Genomic DNA, 16,197 nt, shown 5'->3' with positions numbered 1-16,197 from the left:
GAAGAATCTGGACCATACTTGTATATTACAGTACCATCCCCTTTTAGAAGGGCTCCCAGGAAGGAAACAGCACTAGCTTTGAGCTGACATTATTCTCCTGCAAAATTCAACAGGAGTTGCATTATTCAATTTACATAATAATGAACTATTTTGCATGTTTGCATCCAGTAGTCACTAGTACCTGGCTAAAACCCAAGGAGTAGCAACATTTCATGCTACCGATCCAGGGCAAGCAGTGGCTTCCCCCATGTCTTTCTCAATAACAGACTATAGACTTTTCCTCCAGGAACTTGTCCAAATCTATTGGTTTTAAAAGTATTTCCCTGTAACGTCATCGAGTGTCCCCTAGTCGAGTGTCTTCTAGTTTTTGAAAGATATTAACGTAGAACAAAATCTATTCCAGAGAAAGGAAAATGGTAAAAGCAGAGGGCATAATTTGAGGTTGAGGGGTGGAAAATTCAAGACTGGCATCAGTTCTTGCAGGACTTGTGAGAACTGACACCAGCCATTCAGAAAGAGGTGCAGGCCCAGGCAGCATCGCAGAAAGCACACTCCTGCTGGCTCATACATCGCTGGACCACCAGGCTGAAGGGGCGTTTAAAAAGGTACTACTAGAAAGATTGCATGCAATTGCTGCTGCCGGAGTAGTAAGGAGGAAAACAGGGATGGGGAAGAGCAGGAGGAGAGGAAAGAAAGGGACTGAATTGGAGGAGGAAAAGATGCCAGCACTAGGGGGGGGAGGGGGGCCAGGAAGATATGTGGCCTTGAGGTGAAAGGATCTTTAGAAGAAGGGAAGAGACAGAGGAGAAGTTGAACATGGGGAGAGATAAGAACATAGAAGAGAGATGCTGGGCGAGGAGGGATGGTAGGGTCAGGGATGCAGACTGTAAATGGGAGACAGGGAGAGGGTAGGAACAGTGGAACAAGAGGCAATGCTGGAAAATGGAGGAGATTAGGACACTGAGGGACAATGCTGGAAAAGGGGCAGATGGGGATATGGAAGTAGGACAGGGACAGAGAAGGAAGATCACTGGGTAGGGCAAATAGGGGTACAGGAGCAAGGATGGGGTACCTGGGAATAGAAGAAATGTCAGAGGGACAGGAGACCCTGCACAAACAGAAGAAACAGATAAAAACAGAAAAGAGATACATGGAGTCAAAGTAAATTACCAAAAAAATGTGTTCAAACAACAAAGGTAGAAAAAAGTATTTTATTTTGCATTTATTAATTTAAATGTTAGCTTTTGGAATTAAACATCTCTGATATCTTGCATAAAAAAAGGTACTGCGGGGTGGGGGATGTTTTAAAAGAAAGGGCGGGCGCAGGTGTTTCAAAAGGGTGGCAGTAGTGTTTTAAAAAGGTACCATGAGGGGGATGGAGGAGGAAAAAATTGTTAGTTGGCTGGGATGGATTCCTCCTGTCCCAGGCTACCATTAGACCATGAGGTGAGGGGGGGGGGGGGGGGTGGCAGTGGAACAGAGTGCAGAGCCTGGCAGGGAAGAGGGGACAGGGTGCACAGCCTGGCAGGGAGTGAGGGAGGCTGGGTGCACAATTTGGTTCAGAATGTTTTTTTCTTGTTTTCCTCCTCTAAATCTAGGGTGTGTCAGGTGCGTCTTATGGGGTGAAAAATATGGTAAATTAATTTATGGAGTATGTATGGTTGAGCAGACTGGATGGACCACTTGGGTCTTTATCTGCCATCATTTACTATGTTATTTGTTAGCTATATATTAAGAATGCTATACTGTATCTGCTGGTTTGGTTGTATTTTGCCAACTTGAATGGGAGTGCATTAAAGTCAATTCCATGATGATGTGGGACAGTAGTGCGAAGGCAACAGCCCCCCCCCCCCCACACACAGCAGAAGAGAGGTAGAATCATCAGAAAAAGCAAAAAGAGGAAGGCTACAAGACCTAAGGCCCTAATGGATGAAATAAGATACAGCAGGACAAACAGGAAGAGAGTAGCATTTGCAAAGAGCAGCAGAAGACAAAATTCTTGGGTTTCAGCTTGCTACTTACAGAAGTGACAATCTAAGGCAGGACATGATGATAAATATCAAATACTTTAAAACAAATTAGAGGAGTTGGTGCTTCAAGTACTAAAGAGACCCAATGGTGTACTGCCAGGATACTAAAGCCTGCAGAACACACGAGCACAGAAGAGGTAGCCAAAGTAATCCTTACTTGCCATGTTATTTAATTTAAAATATCTCTAAACACAGTTCACAACTGAACAAAGAAAATAAAAAGCCGCTAGTAATCCATTAAAAAATTACAATGCACACAAGACAGTGTCACTATATAGTACACATCTTCCCCCACCTCTCTTCCATAGGTCAAGTCATTAGACAGTCGCTCACAAAAAATTATCATACAAAAATCTGTCCCCGTCACCGGACTACCGTCCCCTTCACTGTTCCCTCTCGCCACCTCACCGCCCTTCGAATCTCCCTCCCTCCCCCTTACCTTCATGGTGCTTTAGAAAAGAAACTGATGCCGGCAAAGCCTGCCTGTGCTGCCCTGCAGTCGCGTGTGTGTGGGCGGAAGCTTCTCCTCTGACAATTGTCATTTTATAAACACAAATATTTATTTCAATTTCTATACCGTTCTCCCAGGGGAGCTCAGAACAGTTTACATTCATTTATTCAGGTACTCAAGCATTTTCCCTGTCTGTCCCAGCAGGCTCACAATCTATCTAATGTACCTGGGGCAATAGGCGTATTAAGTGACTTGCCTAAGGTCACAAGGAGCAGCATGGGTTTGAACTCACAACCTCAGGGTGCCGAGGCTGTAGCTTTAACCTCTGCGCCACACCCTCTGACTTATTACCACTGCACCACACTTGACTTAATATTACCATTCCAAAATCTGAATACCGAAATATGCCTGGTCCCAAGAATTTCGGATAAAGAATTTTGTACCTGTACTAGGAAACCTACTCTCCTCACTTGTAACTTAGTTTAACCAAAAGTAATTAAGGGAAATCATCACTGTTATTTCTTGCTTTCTAGGTACCAGAAATGCAGAATAATCAAATTGCTTACTTGTAGCAGGTGCTCTCTGTGGACAATAGGATACAAGTCTTTATAGCATGGGTGACATCAATAGAGCACTTACAGGAAAACTTCTCCAATCCAGTAAGTACCACAAGCTTTTGAATCTTCACTGCACATGTGCACCACTTCTGCCAGCTAAAATACCAAAGTTCAACAAAACCCATTTCGCCTCCCTTTCACAAATATCCCCTTCACTATTGTGAAAACTGAACAAACCAAATTACTACAGAATGCTACATAGAAAAATCAAGCTAACAGAATATTTCAGTCGCACATGGCAGGAATAGTGTTAGGGGAGAGCAAGTAGGGCAACTGTCCTCTGGTCAGAGAGAGAGCCCTAAGCCAGCTGGAAGCTAAAGAAGCACAGCCTGGGTTTTATGGTCCCCAGTTATGTCTAATACCAGCTCTAGCAGGATACATATTTCAAATCTGAAATATTCTAATCACAAAATATAAAATAAATGTATTTTTTTTATCTTTTTGTTGTCTGGTAATTTTATTCTTCAAATCACATTGGTCTCAGGCTTTGGTTCTAGGTTCCTTCTGTCTTCATTGTGGCATGGCTGGCTCCTGAAGGTAAAATAGGCGCAAGAGGAGCTGGGGAGAAGATGCTGAGTCTGACATAGGCGCAATTTTTTTTTGCCACAGGAGTAAGACTTTTCACTGCTCCCACGGGGCAGTAAAAGGTCTTGTCCCCATTCCAGCAGGGCAGTGAAAGGTTTTGTCCCCATTCTTGTGGTAAACCAGTTGCAAATGTTTCCATTCATGCGGATTTACTGCAGTGACCCGCGGTTTACCGCAGTAAATGGTCCCTGTGTCATCTCTACAACAGAGGCTGCAGGAGCCTGAAGCATTAGACAGAAAGGTTAGCAGATGTTCCCAAATCTGGACAACTGGACAAAGAATCCAACCTCAAAAAATTTTGAATAGCTGGAAAAACATTCTTTTTTGAACATGCATTCTCTAAATATACAACTTTCGGTGACAACAGGTTAGTGTCTAAGTCGTCCCCCCCTATCTCCACCCAAAACCCCATTTTGTCTCTATCTGGATTGATTCAAATATGATCTTGTAATGAATGACTCTTTCCTATCCAAATTGTAGCTCCCTGCTCTATTTCAAATGTTTTTGTGTGTACCGAGGCAGTATAGCAGATCTTAAGTAAAATAATTATGGACTACAGTTACCTCCTATCCCAGTTTCACTGAGAGCACAGAGTGGACCTTCTCTTCTCCTGCACTTCCCTCCAATGCAGCACGAGTAGCTTACTTTCTTCTCGATTGCTCTTTCTCCTCTCCCTGACAGCAGGAGTAACATTCAATAGCAGGTCACAGTGGTCAGCTTCCTGTGCTATGCAGCCACTCTGGGCAGACTAGCTCCATAGGGAACAGGGAGTTAACCACTCCTGCTCCCAGCATGGGGGAGGAAAGGAGATCCTATTCTGCTGGTGAGGGGTGGGGGTAAGAACATGTGTCTGCTTCCACCCTCTACCTATTCTCAAGTTGTGGCCCACAACAAGAGGTGAGTTACCATACTGCTTTCCCATCTCTAGCAGGTCAGCAAGTGCATTCACTTCTCCCACTGTGAACTTATTTCCTTCCAGATCAATTGACTCACACATTAGGGAGAGTCAGAAGTTGGTTACTTATCCAACCAGAACCTCGTCTGCCAGGCCAGAGAGGGAGACGGAGCAGGGCATTCAAGCTATGGAGCAAGGGGGGGGGGATGGAAGCAAGAAAAAGGGTACGAGAACAGCAAAGGCAGGAAGTGGGAAGAAGTTGAAAGGTGCTAAGCAGCTATGAGGAAGAGAAACGAGGACTCAAAGGCAAAAGCATTGATAAAGACTGAGTGGGGATCCAGAAGAGCAGAGATGAAGAGAGAGATTCAGCAGTTGTGACAGAATATAAACAAGTAGTAGAGATGATGGGAGCAGGATTGGTGGGTGGGCAAGAAACAGAGAGTAAGACATGAGGGGGAATGGGAGAGCTGAGAGGTAGGAAATCTGGTCTTCACACTGTCTCCCACCAGAAAAACCCATACTTCATCTTTACTAAGGTTGCTCCCACTGTCCCATCCCTCCCTCCTAGCTAATGCTGCTTCATTCTTCCCTCTTGCCTTTCCAGTGCTGCTGCCCTCTCCCTTTTACTCTCCATCTCAACCTTCTCCCCTCCCTCTTTTACTCTCCCTGTCCCAACCTTCCCTCTTACTCTCCCTCTCCCAACCTTCCCCATCTCTCCTCACAATTGTGCTTCCCACAATCCTTTGCTCTCCTCACTTCTTTCTCTCTCCTGCATCTTTCATCTCTTTCCCTCTTAAACTGTTGCTAACACTGTCCACCTCTCTATTCAGTTAACCTCATGTTGATGCTTCCCCTCTGCTACAAAATAAGAAAAGGAAAGGGGAAGAGTAGGAAGGGAATTAAGCAGTTACTGATGAGACAAAGAGGCAGCTGAAATAAATGGAAACTAAAATAAATCAAAAAGAGAAACCAGCAGAGAATAAAACCAAAGGCACAAAAGTATGAAAGTTTATTTATTTGTAAAAAATCAAAAATAAACTGGTATTAAGAAGAGGGAACCCAAACCACAGGCCACATGGAATTGTTCCCCTCCCCTCCCCCCACTCCTCAGGACACTACCCACATTTACACCCTGAGACTCTCACAACTTTAAACTCCTTCACCATTCTTACCTTCATGCTTAGTGCTAAAAGCATTCCTAAAAAACTGAATGCTACCACCAAGTCCCACCTCATAAGAATAGCCTTACTGTGTCAGACCAATGGTCCATCAAGCCCAGTAGCCCGTTCTCACGGTGGCCAATCCAGGTCACTAGTACCTGGCCAAAACCCAAGGAGTAGCAATATTCCATGCTATCTCCTCCTATCACCCTCCATCACCTTACCCAGAAGCTTGCTGCAAGTCCCACCTCTGAAAACAGTTAGCAACTAAACCTTTGCACAATTCTTCACAAAAATAACACAGGACTTTCAAAAGCACAGGCTGCTGTACAGAACCAGAAGCAGCTTCACTTGTAAGTCTCCAGCAAAGGGGGTGGCTGCCACTCACTCCTCAGTCTTAAAATGAAGAAGGCTACCAAAAGCACCACTGGAGGCAATGGGCCATAGAAGAGTTCATGTTCCTTCCTTGCCTTGCACCATGAACTGGAGCAAGGTACATTTGCCTCAAGCCCTGACACGCTTAGTTGGCTTGTGAAAAGAAACATCAGACATGGAAAGAGCTACAGTTAGTCTTACTGTATAGGAGGTATTACACCCCAGCGAAAGGCCCAGCCCCTGTAATTGCTGTATTTTTTTGGGGGGGTGGAGGAAACAGATGAGGAGAAACAAGCAACTAACATGGGCACCACAAAGGCTCAGTTTGTTAGATCTTTGCTTAAAACACTGCTTGCCCATGTTATATAATTCAGCAACTCTGATATCCTGAAAAAAAACAATTACACAAACGAAGCGTAAGGCAGACAATGCACAGAATTAAGTAGACTACCAAAGAGTAGGGTAAGGGATTGGTCAGCGCATTTTATGGAATACTGACATAACACACAATATTAATGCAGCAAAAGACATTCACTTAGCATTATGACTGGAAGGTACTGTTTCACCTAAAAATAAATAGAGGAGTTAAAAACTGCAAAATTAAATTAGTAAAATTAAACCAGTAACTAGGAGAAACCAAAAAAATACTGAATTGTAACATCTAGACTATTTTTCTTTAGATCAGCATTTCAAGGTACAAAAGTGATCACACAACCTTCTCTTGCAAAGGACCCACATTCTGTGCTTTCCTTAGAGAGAAAACACCAAGTGTTACAAGGCAGTGGTGTGCCTGGTGCTTGTGCATTTATCAATGAGGAAGATGCCTCCAGGACCAACACATGTGCTAGCAGAATAATTATGTCAACTTTGAGTACATGAATTAAGCAGCTCTGATGGTGTCATAGTCTAAATATATCTAGTTATAGAGCATCTCCATGTGACAGCATTTATTTATTTATTCATTCAATTTTCTATACCGTTCTCCCAGGGGAGCTCAGAACAGTTTACATGAATTTATTCAGGTACTCAAGCATTTTCCCCTGTCTGTCCCTTTGGGCTCACAATCTATCTAATGTACCTGGGGCAATGGGGGGATTAAGTGACTTGCCCAGGGTCACAAGGAGCAGCATGGGATTGAACCCACAACCCCAGGGTGCTGAGGCTGTAGCTTTAATCACTGTGCCACACTCTGACAACCTATGCCTGTTATCTACAGAGCTAATTGCAAATCGTAGAAACAGGGATCACCTATACCACAATGTGTTAGGATGGAAGATGAGAAATCAGGGCTGATCCAAGTGTCTCTCTCCTGCAGCAGCTCTGGTGACAAGAGCACAAAGCAAGCTCGGAGAGGCCATTGCAAAGGGCCCATCACTTCTTTCTACACACAAAGGCTGGTACTTACTGCTTCTGATCACAGACAGTGATCAGCTGTCTACACAGAACATTGTAGAAAAATGTTTTAGTCTGAGAGCCAAAACAAACCAGGATGAATGCACTGGACCCTCATCCTTAGTTTGTAAAAGAGTTTGTGCTGTAGACAAACTCATAGAAAGAGCTGCATGACATGTCTGTTAAGACTCAAAACATAATCTTTGGATGTAGACTGATGGACATTAATTGGAGGATACACATAAGCTCTTTTCTGTATACTCATCAAGACCCGGTCTGTGCTCCCTGCTGCCACCTATACAGCAGTGTAGGGCTCTTGCAGATCACAAACACCAGCCCCACAGCATAACAAAAAGAATCTGGTCCTAAAAGGTTACCTTTTTGCTGGTAAGTACAGCTGTAGCTATACAGCAGATAATCTATTTAGGAGACCTTTCAATTTGTAACAGCATTTTGGATTTCACACTATATCACAAAAACAGCTGGGAAGAAGTACTCAGCCTATAAATCTTACAGCACATGATCTAATCACGTTAAAAGCACCTTTTCCTGCATAGTTCAAAAAGTTTGCCCAAGAGACTCCACGGCAATATATGATATCAGTAACAAGGTGAATGAAACTACTGCAGTGTTTAAGGTTTGATATGCAAGGAATGAGTATGAATGAATAGTCCAAACTTGAGCCATAACTCACTCCTCTACCTTTAAAAGTGAAATTTCCTAGAATAGCAGTTGCAAATATGATTCAATATTTTCGTTTTCAAAATATTACTCTAGCAAGTCTGTGTAGGACATCTCTCTCTCTCTTTTTTTAAAACATACAAAAATTATAATTTAATAGTCTTCTCATGAGTCTGGAAATTATCTGGGAGATTGTAGGTTCTCAGGAGTCAAAGTACAGGCTCCGCCCAGCGCTGAAGGGCCACGAGCACCTTGTCTTTACCAGCTGCAGGGGTGTGTGAGGTGGAGGAGGAGGCATGGAGGGTTCAGGCCTGACTTCTCCGTTCCCATTTTCAGGACGCAGCACTGAAAGTCTTTTGCCTTTACTGAAAATATTTATATGCCAACAGCCCCTGCCTCCCCCAATCTCGCTGCTTCAGATCAGAGGAGTGTTTTCTGTCTTTAAGTGATTTTAAATAGAATCAAATTAAAATACAAGTACTTTTGAGGTGTGAACAGCATTCTTCTCTATCTCCTGTAGGAGGTGATGAGCTGCCTAGTTGGGACAAGGGTGTTTCACTGAGCAACCCTATGGCTTGATGCAGGTTGCTGCCCATGAAAGCCTTTAACTAGGTTTAGGATTGTCCTGTTGAATGTAACATTTGTGCACTTTTCATGGACCAACAAATTCTTCCTTGTATCGCGCCCTTGGCTCACAACTCCTGAGGTACCACTTCCATCAGTTTTTGACACAGCACTGTGGTGGAAACTGCTCAGCGGGGGACAAAAAAAGAAGGTTTCAGTATAAGTGTCAGTTATCCTTAAATAAACATCAGCAAATACTGTAAATTCAATATGTTAACAGGATCCTAAAGCACATGGGATCACAAGGGGAGATCAGACTGAAAAGATCACATTATTTGACAAAATCACCAGCTGATGGCTTAGGGGCTTACCATGCCCTAACGCAGGACTTTCCCCACACATGAAACCCATTTCTGGCACAGCCGTAAAATAGGCAATTTTCTGTTTATTGAATTTCTGGCCATGGAGTGCACAACCATTTAAAAAAATTAACGCAGGATTACTTACCACATTGGCTGCATTATTCAGTTAGTGCCCCTCCAAAAACAATAAAATACCATGTGCTTAGAGCATTCAAAGGGCAAAACACAGAATATTTTTGTACGCCGTGTATTAGGACATTTTTACTGCTTTAAGCATTCATTAGCACTTAATGCAGCTTCTAAAAATGGCCCCTGTCATTTGTATGGCCTTTGACAGCTCCTTATAAGTGGACCAGGGAGGAAGGTATTAACTGGAAAGAAACTGGTTATACAAGACATGCCAATTTATAATTGACAAGAAACATAGCAATGCAAATACAAGAGCGGAGGTTAACAAAAATCATTCTGGTGAGGTAGATTGAACAATGAGATCGCAGATTCTACAATATCCATTAGCAGCACTACACAAGGACTTGAGAGAAAGTATGTTGTAGGAGTAATCCTTTCAGAGGAGGACCACAAAGGGAAGAAAACTGGGTGAACTTGGCTATATCAAGTAGCAGGAAGAGCTAGGTCCCTGCAAATGGCTAAGGACAATGGTTTATTTCTCAGAGCAGCTGTGAATTGAAGTCGCAGGTCTTCTCTGGCAAGACCTGAGTTTTCCCCATGAGAACTGGATGAAAATGCCAGGACTTTCCACCCCAGAAATGACTGCATGTCTTTCTGAAGTGTTACAAATGGAACTGTAATATAAATAAAAAGCTAACACAGCCACTCAGATTTCCAGTGCATGGCAGATAGTGCTTTACACATGCATCTCTGAAGGAGGAGATGTCACTTGCCATGCTTTCTCTACAATAACAGAGTAGGGCAAAGGATGTCTGATAAGGTTTTTAACGACATTTAGATACTGGGCCCGATATTCAGCGCCATTTAGCTGGCTGGGAATGGCTCCTGGCCGGCTAACTAGCATATAGCTGGCTACCTGGCAGTGAATATCCAGCTCATCTGATTGGCAGGTGACCAGCTATGTTACATGTTGACATAGCCAGTCACTGCCAATATGCAGCAGCTCGCGGGCTAACTTCGATGGCCATATAATAATAATAATAATCATTTTATATACTGCAAGGCCGTAAAGTTCTATGCGGTTTACAGTAGTTAAAAAAAAAACCCAATAAGAGAAGTTGAATAGAACTAAAAAAGTTAAAAGCCAATAATTAGAGACACTAAAATGATCAAAATAGTGCATAATAAAATTTTTACGAATTAGCTGCCTAAATACTTCAAAACCAGATATGTTTTTAGATGTCTCCTAAATTCCCCAGAAGTGTCAGTAAGCAAAAGCAATTGTTCCAAATCCTTACCCCATAACACTGCTAGATATGAAAAAAGATTTTGATGATGTTTTTCAAGTTTACATCCTCTAACAGGCGGTAAAACAAAATTCAGATGTGAGTTTCTCTTATGTCTGTTGGTTGCAAAAGAGAAAAGCTCAATTATATGTTTGGGAGCTAAATCAAACAAAGCCTTAAAACAGAAGCAACCAAACATAAAGTTCACCCGCGCCTCCATTGGCAGCCAATGCAGTACTCGATAGGAGGGTGTTAAGTGATCATATTTCTTCAACCTAAAAATCAGCCTGACCGCCGCGTTTTGTATTATTTGCAATTCGTTGCATATTCTTCTGGGAAATTGCCAAATAGGCAATATTGCGGTAATCAAGGAGTGGTCTTTGACCGTTAAGATTTAGCCAGCCAGCTACGGAATACTAGCCTAGCTGGCTATGTTTCATTCAGCCAATGACCGGCATTGGATTTCCAGTCTGTCGCCGGATACAGCGCTGGAACTGGATTTTTGATCGCCAGCAATCTCCTGCAGTCTGAATATCGAGAGGATTATGTTTATTTTATCTTCTGTGTGTGTATGTCAGGTCATGTTTTTTAAATTAAACTGCCCAGAACCATAGATGATGTAAGATAGATGTTTTAATTAAATACATTTTTAAAAGAAAGATTACAGGCCAGTGACCTGGAAAAAAAAAAATTGCTACCATTCCTGTGGTGAAATACTTACAGATACCACTGAGAATCCAGTTGGGTTTCGATTTCCACCAAACCCCAAAGTAGTAAACAGGGAGTCCAGTCAAGATGATACCGAATCCAATGGCACATTCCACTGGGGTCATCCAGAAGGAGACAACGATGAGGAAGATACATGCCAGGACGAAGAAGATGGGCAGTAAGATGTTCAGCTAGAGAAGGAGAGAGGACCATTTGACTTAATCAACTAAACTACAATCTGTAATAGATTCCGGTCAGTTTAATGACTCGGCAAATGTGGTCTTTATGAGTAGACAGCAGTCAGAGCTTAATGCACTTACATTTTATAAGTTTTTACAGTCTAAATATGGATGGGCACAAAAATTTGTTATATTTTCATGAAAAGAGCAATTTATTTTTGTGTAAAAATATTGGGAACATTGATGTCAAAACATGTGTAAGAGATTAGAAGTGATGCAACATGTGTATTTGCTATTCAGAGCTCGTCTGTGATGCAGCTTTGCTCATTAGTTGTTATTTTCAGTGTCTTTCCATCTATATTGAAGCAAGTGTTTATTTTTTTGTATTTTAGATATGATTTACTCCTGAAGGGATTTTTTTATATCGAATTTGCATAGCACACAGTATCCCAGTGCCTCAATTTCAGTGACATTTGTCTCCAGAAAAACACATCTAATGCCTAACAAATTGAGATTAGATACAGAAGCAGTAACTTGTACACAAGGGCCCTAAAGGTCCCTTCTTTTGATGGAAACCATCTATCCTGCGATACCTCAATATACAACGGTCCACAAGATCAAATACGCAGCAACTCTGCTCCCCCAAGGAAGAGCTTATTTCAAGATTCATAGTGTGAGGTCTGGTGGGTCTATTCACCATTGTATCCTCTCTGCTTCTCCACTACCATTTTTCTTTTGTATAGGCCTGGTAATGGTTCAGACATATGTTCACACCAACATGCAATTAAGTCTGGAATTCACTGCCAGAGAATGTGGTAAAAGCAGTCAGCTTAGCAAGGTTTAAGGTTTGGATAATTTCCTAACACTAAAGTCCATGAGTCATTATTAAGATGGACTTGGGAGAATTCACTGTTTATTCCTAGGATAAGCAGCATAAAATCCATTTTATTCCTTGGGATCTTGCCAGGTACTTGTGACCTGGGTTGATCAGTGTTGGAAACTGGATACTCTTATGTTCTTTCTGTGGATATTGGCGAGTCTGTCCTTCTCATACAGCCCCTCATCCCTGCCTCATTGGGCATAAGATATGCCTCCTTCACCCCTCACCTTGATGGGCCTTTGCAGCTCAGGACTTCTGTAACGCAGCCACATCATGCCAATGATAGCCAGTGCCACGCAAAGCCAGTTGAAGAAGCTGAAGAAGTTGATGACTGAGAAGATGTCTTTAGAGAAAGCATAGAGCAGGGTCATGGCACACTGTGGATGACAGGAAAGCAACACCAGGAGCTCAGCAACAGGGTGAAACTCACAGGGCATGCATTTCTGGAAAATACTAGCTATCTCCGCCCCGACCCCTCTTAACATCTAAGGAAAGGAACACTTTCCACGGCATATACCAGCCTGATACTGGTTCAAGAGGCTCTTTGTGGTCCTCCCAGGAGAGTTTACATAGACAAGCTAGACCAGCTTTTTCAGTTATTGCCATATTCTTTCCTAAGACCCTCAAATAATCTTTGATCTCTAATCTCTTCTGTGGCAGTTCAAACAGGCTGTTAATCACCTAAATCTCAATTACTTACGATTCTATTTTATGATAAATGCTAATGTTTTGTTTTACTTTATTGTTTCTTGAATATCATTATCAGTTTTCTAAAAGTGATTATTAATATATTCAATACTGAAATGAAAATGTTAACACAGAAAATAATGGCAGAGAAATAAAAAGGAAAATTGGCTCATTCAATTTGCCCAGCCATGCCAATTGCTGTACCAAGGGAACCTCAAAGTGCAAGACCTTTCCCTAGTCAGAAGAGCCTTTTTTGTCCACCTCTTCATCTCTACCAAACACAGAAGATTTTCTTTTAGCTGTTTCTCTCAGCTTAGAAAATCAATGTTAACATACTCTCAGACCCTGGCACAGTCTGGTATCAGAGAACTAAAACCCCATGGAAGCCTGGTCTAGCAGGGCAATAAGCTCAGAAGAATGATAGACTCATACAGATTTATTAACACTGTGCACTGGGTGAGCAGAAGTGGCATGGCACTTACTGTAAAAACCAGGGACGGCACTGGCGTCAGCAGTCGAGGGTGAATCATGGCCAGAAGAGATGGTAGGTGACCCTCCCGAGCACCCACAAAGAACAATCTGAAAGGAAAAGCAAGTGGCTCCTCTTACTGTGGCATACAAGGGGTTCATTGTAATCAACATACAGAAGAGAAAGATACAATAAGTTCCAAGCCCCAACTCAACCACTCTCACCCCGTGTCTACAAAATCTGACACTAGTCAAACTAAACCATTTAAAAGCCAGTGTACACCCCTCTTTCAAGCTCACTCGTACGACTTGAGCAAGTCAGCCTGCCCTTGCAGATGCCTAATTGTCAGCTACTTGGGGCAGGGATGAGGAAACACTAGCAAAGCAGCCCGCAGGGCACAAGCTTTTGGGAATACATAGCCTCATTTACCCAGTGGAAGAATTTTAGCTGGGCTCATCTGGTCTTCTGTCATTATAAGCCCAGTACCCTGTTTTCAACAGTGGCCAACCCAGGTCACAAGTATCTAACAAGATCCCCAAAGAGTTAAACAGATTTTATGCTGTTTACCCTAGGAATAAGCAGTGGATTTTTCTGTTAGGAAATTATCCAAATCTTTTTAATTTCAATTAATTTTATTGATGACAACAACTACATTTATAAAAAGGCAGAATATAAAATATTGTAATACTATGCATCAGAATTGTTCAAACAATGAACTCAGTCAAACATTTCCCCCCTAATTATCCCCCCTCCCCCCTCAAGTGATTTCAAGCAAACGAGGGGGGACAAGTGACAGATGTCAATGAAAGGTCCTAAATTACAACTCATTCAGGGGTCTGGGTTCTTATGATCCCCCAGAGATCAATCTTTATCATCCTCCCCTCCACAATAATACGACTATAAATCCCTATTAACAGTATTTCCTTCCAATCATTCCCACCATTATAATAATAAATACATTTTTTACTTCAATATCATACTTAATATTCTATTAATTTTATCTATTTCAAAATTATTTCCCCCCTCCCTCCCAATCACAATGACTGACATACATAATTTCTATAATGACCCTCAATTCAATATATCTAAATTTATTATCCTATCAAACCTCCCCCCTCCCGGATGTGCATGTTTATAGGGGAAAACAATTAGACGTTAGAATATTTTGCTAATGGCTCCCAAATCTCCTGAAATTTCTTAAAATTCCCTTTCTGAATGGCTAATGTTCTTTCCATTTTATACATATGACACAATTAATTCCACCAAAAACTATAGTTAACCCTCTTCCAATTCTTCCAATTGCTTGTAATTTGTTGTATGGCAACTCCTGTCATTATTAATAAAAGTCTGTTGTTCTTAGATGATATTTGACTTTTAGCTGTCATTGACATGCCAAATAACACAGTATCATAAGACAATGCCACTGGATTCTCCAATAAACAATTTATTCGGCCCCATATTGAATTCCAAAACGCCAAAATAAGTGGACAATAGAACAATAAATGATCTAAAGTCCCTATAGGCTTCGAGATGACAATGCCAACATTTATTTGACTTAGAGCTATCTAACTTTTGTAACCGAAAAGGGGTCCAGAATGCTCTATGTAACAGAAAAACCCAAGTTTGTCTCATAGATGCTGACATTGTACATCTCAACCTCCAAATCCAGATTCGTGGCCATTGAGATACAGAAATTTGGTGCTTAATCTCAATGCTCCAAATGTCCCTAAGACCAGTTTTTGGTTTCTTATTTATCAATCCAGCTAACAATTTATACCAAGAAGTCCACCTGAAAGCACAAGAATACCAAACTATATTGATGATTTAAATTTTTCCATTCAGGGAACCCCACCTGAATAGTAAACTTTGACCTTTAGGATTCAAGGAGTCCAGGTAAGCATCTCAGATTAGCAAAGTTTTCTCGTTGTTTAAGATGGTCCTCCACTGCCTGCACCAAGTGACTAAAGTATGAACTTAGAAACATGATAGCAGATAAAGGCCAAATGGCCCATCCAGTCTGCCCATCCGCAGTAACTATTATCTTCCTCTCTCTAAGAGATCCCATGTGCCTTCTTGAATTCAGACAGTCTGTCTCTACTACTTCCTCTGGGAGACTGTTCCACACATCTACCACTCTTTCTGTAAAAAAGTATTTCCTTAGATTACTCCTGAGCCTATCACTTCTTAAGTTCATCCCAGTGGCGTACCTAGCATATGTGACACCCAGGGCTCATCATTTTTTGACACCACCCCCCATCTGTATGAAAAACATGATTTTTAGTAACAATCCACATGTCGCACAAGAGTGTACCTAGGAAAAGGCAGCATTTTACATACTGTAGTGAGCAGTACAACATCAATACACCCACTGTAAAACTAAACAAGCCAGACTAGTACAGACCAAACCTGCAGTCAATCCTAACAGAAAACCATATCTTTCGAACACAGAAAACACCTTCGCCTAGTATGGAATATGTCATCACAAACTAACCCCTCCCCCTTTTACAAAACTGTAGTGTGCTTTTTAGCCATGGTGGTAACAGCTCAGACTCTCATAGAATTCTGAGCATCAGAGCTGTTACCACCACGGCCGGCGCTAAAAAACGCTCTACAGTTTTGTAAAAGGGGGGATAAAATAGAAATACGAAGACAAAGGTTAAACTGAACCACCAAGAAGCTGGACTCTGCATATAATGCAACACCACAGAAACAGTGATGCAAAAAATAAAAAAAACAAAAACGAATAG

At 41.9% G+C, this 16,197-nt stretch overlaps 2 protein-coding genes across 2 annotated transcripts in view; both read right to left on the bottom strand.

Annotated features, from left to right (window-relative positions):
* The window catches only part of KLHDC4 (kelch domain containing 4), a 132,721-nt gene extending 126,965 nt beyond the window's left edge, over positions 1–5,756 (bottom strand). The window contains exon 1 of the mRNA XM_033941294.1: positions 5,751–5,756. Coding sequence (XP_033797185.1) covers positions 5,751–5,756 — 6 coding nt within the window. The remainder of the gene's footprint in view (positions 1–5,750) is intronic.
* A 351-nt stretch (positions 5,757–6,107) lies between these two features.
* The window catches only part of SLC7A5 (solute carrier family 7 member 5), a 56,380-nt gene continuing 46,290 nt past the window's right edge, over positions 6,108–16,197 (bottom strand). The window contains exons 7-10 of the mRNA XM_033941059.1: positions 13,464–13,560; positions 12,522–12,671; positions 11,249–11,426; positions 6,108–8,934 (exon numbers count right to left, since the gene is read on the bottom strand). Coding sequence (XP_033796950.1) covers positions 8,879–8,934; positions 11,249–11,426; positions 12,522–12,671; positions 13,464–13,560 — 481 coding nt within the window. The 3' untranslated portion in view covers positions 6,108–8,878. The remainder of the gene's footprint in view (positions 8,935–11,248; positions 11,427–12,521; positions 12,672–13,463; positions 13,561–16,197) is intronic.

The sequence above is a fragment of the Geotrypetes seraphini genome, chromosome 4, assembly GCF_902459505.1.
Source record: "Geotrypetes seraphini chromosome 4, aGeoSer1.1, whole genome shotgun sequence".
In the NCBI taxonomy this organism is placed as follows: domain Eukaryota; kingdom Metazoa; phylum Chordata; class Amphibia; order Gymnophiona; family Dermophiidae; genus Geotrypetes; species Geotrypetes seraphini.
Note: the sequence above shows the minus strand (reverse complement) of the source record. Positions and strands in the feature narration are given on the sequence as shown.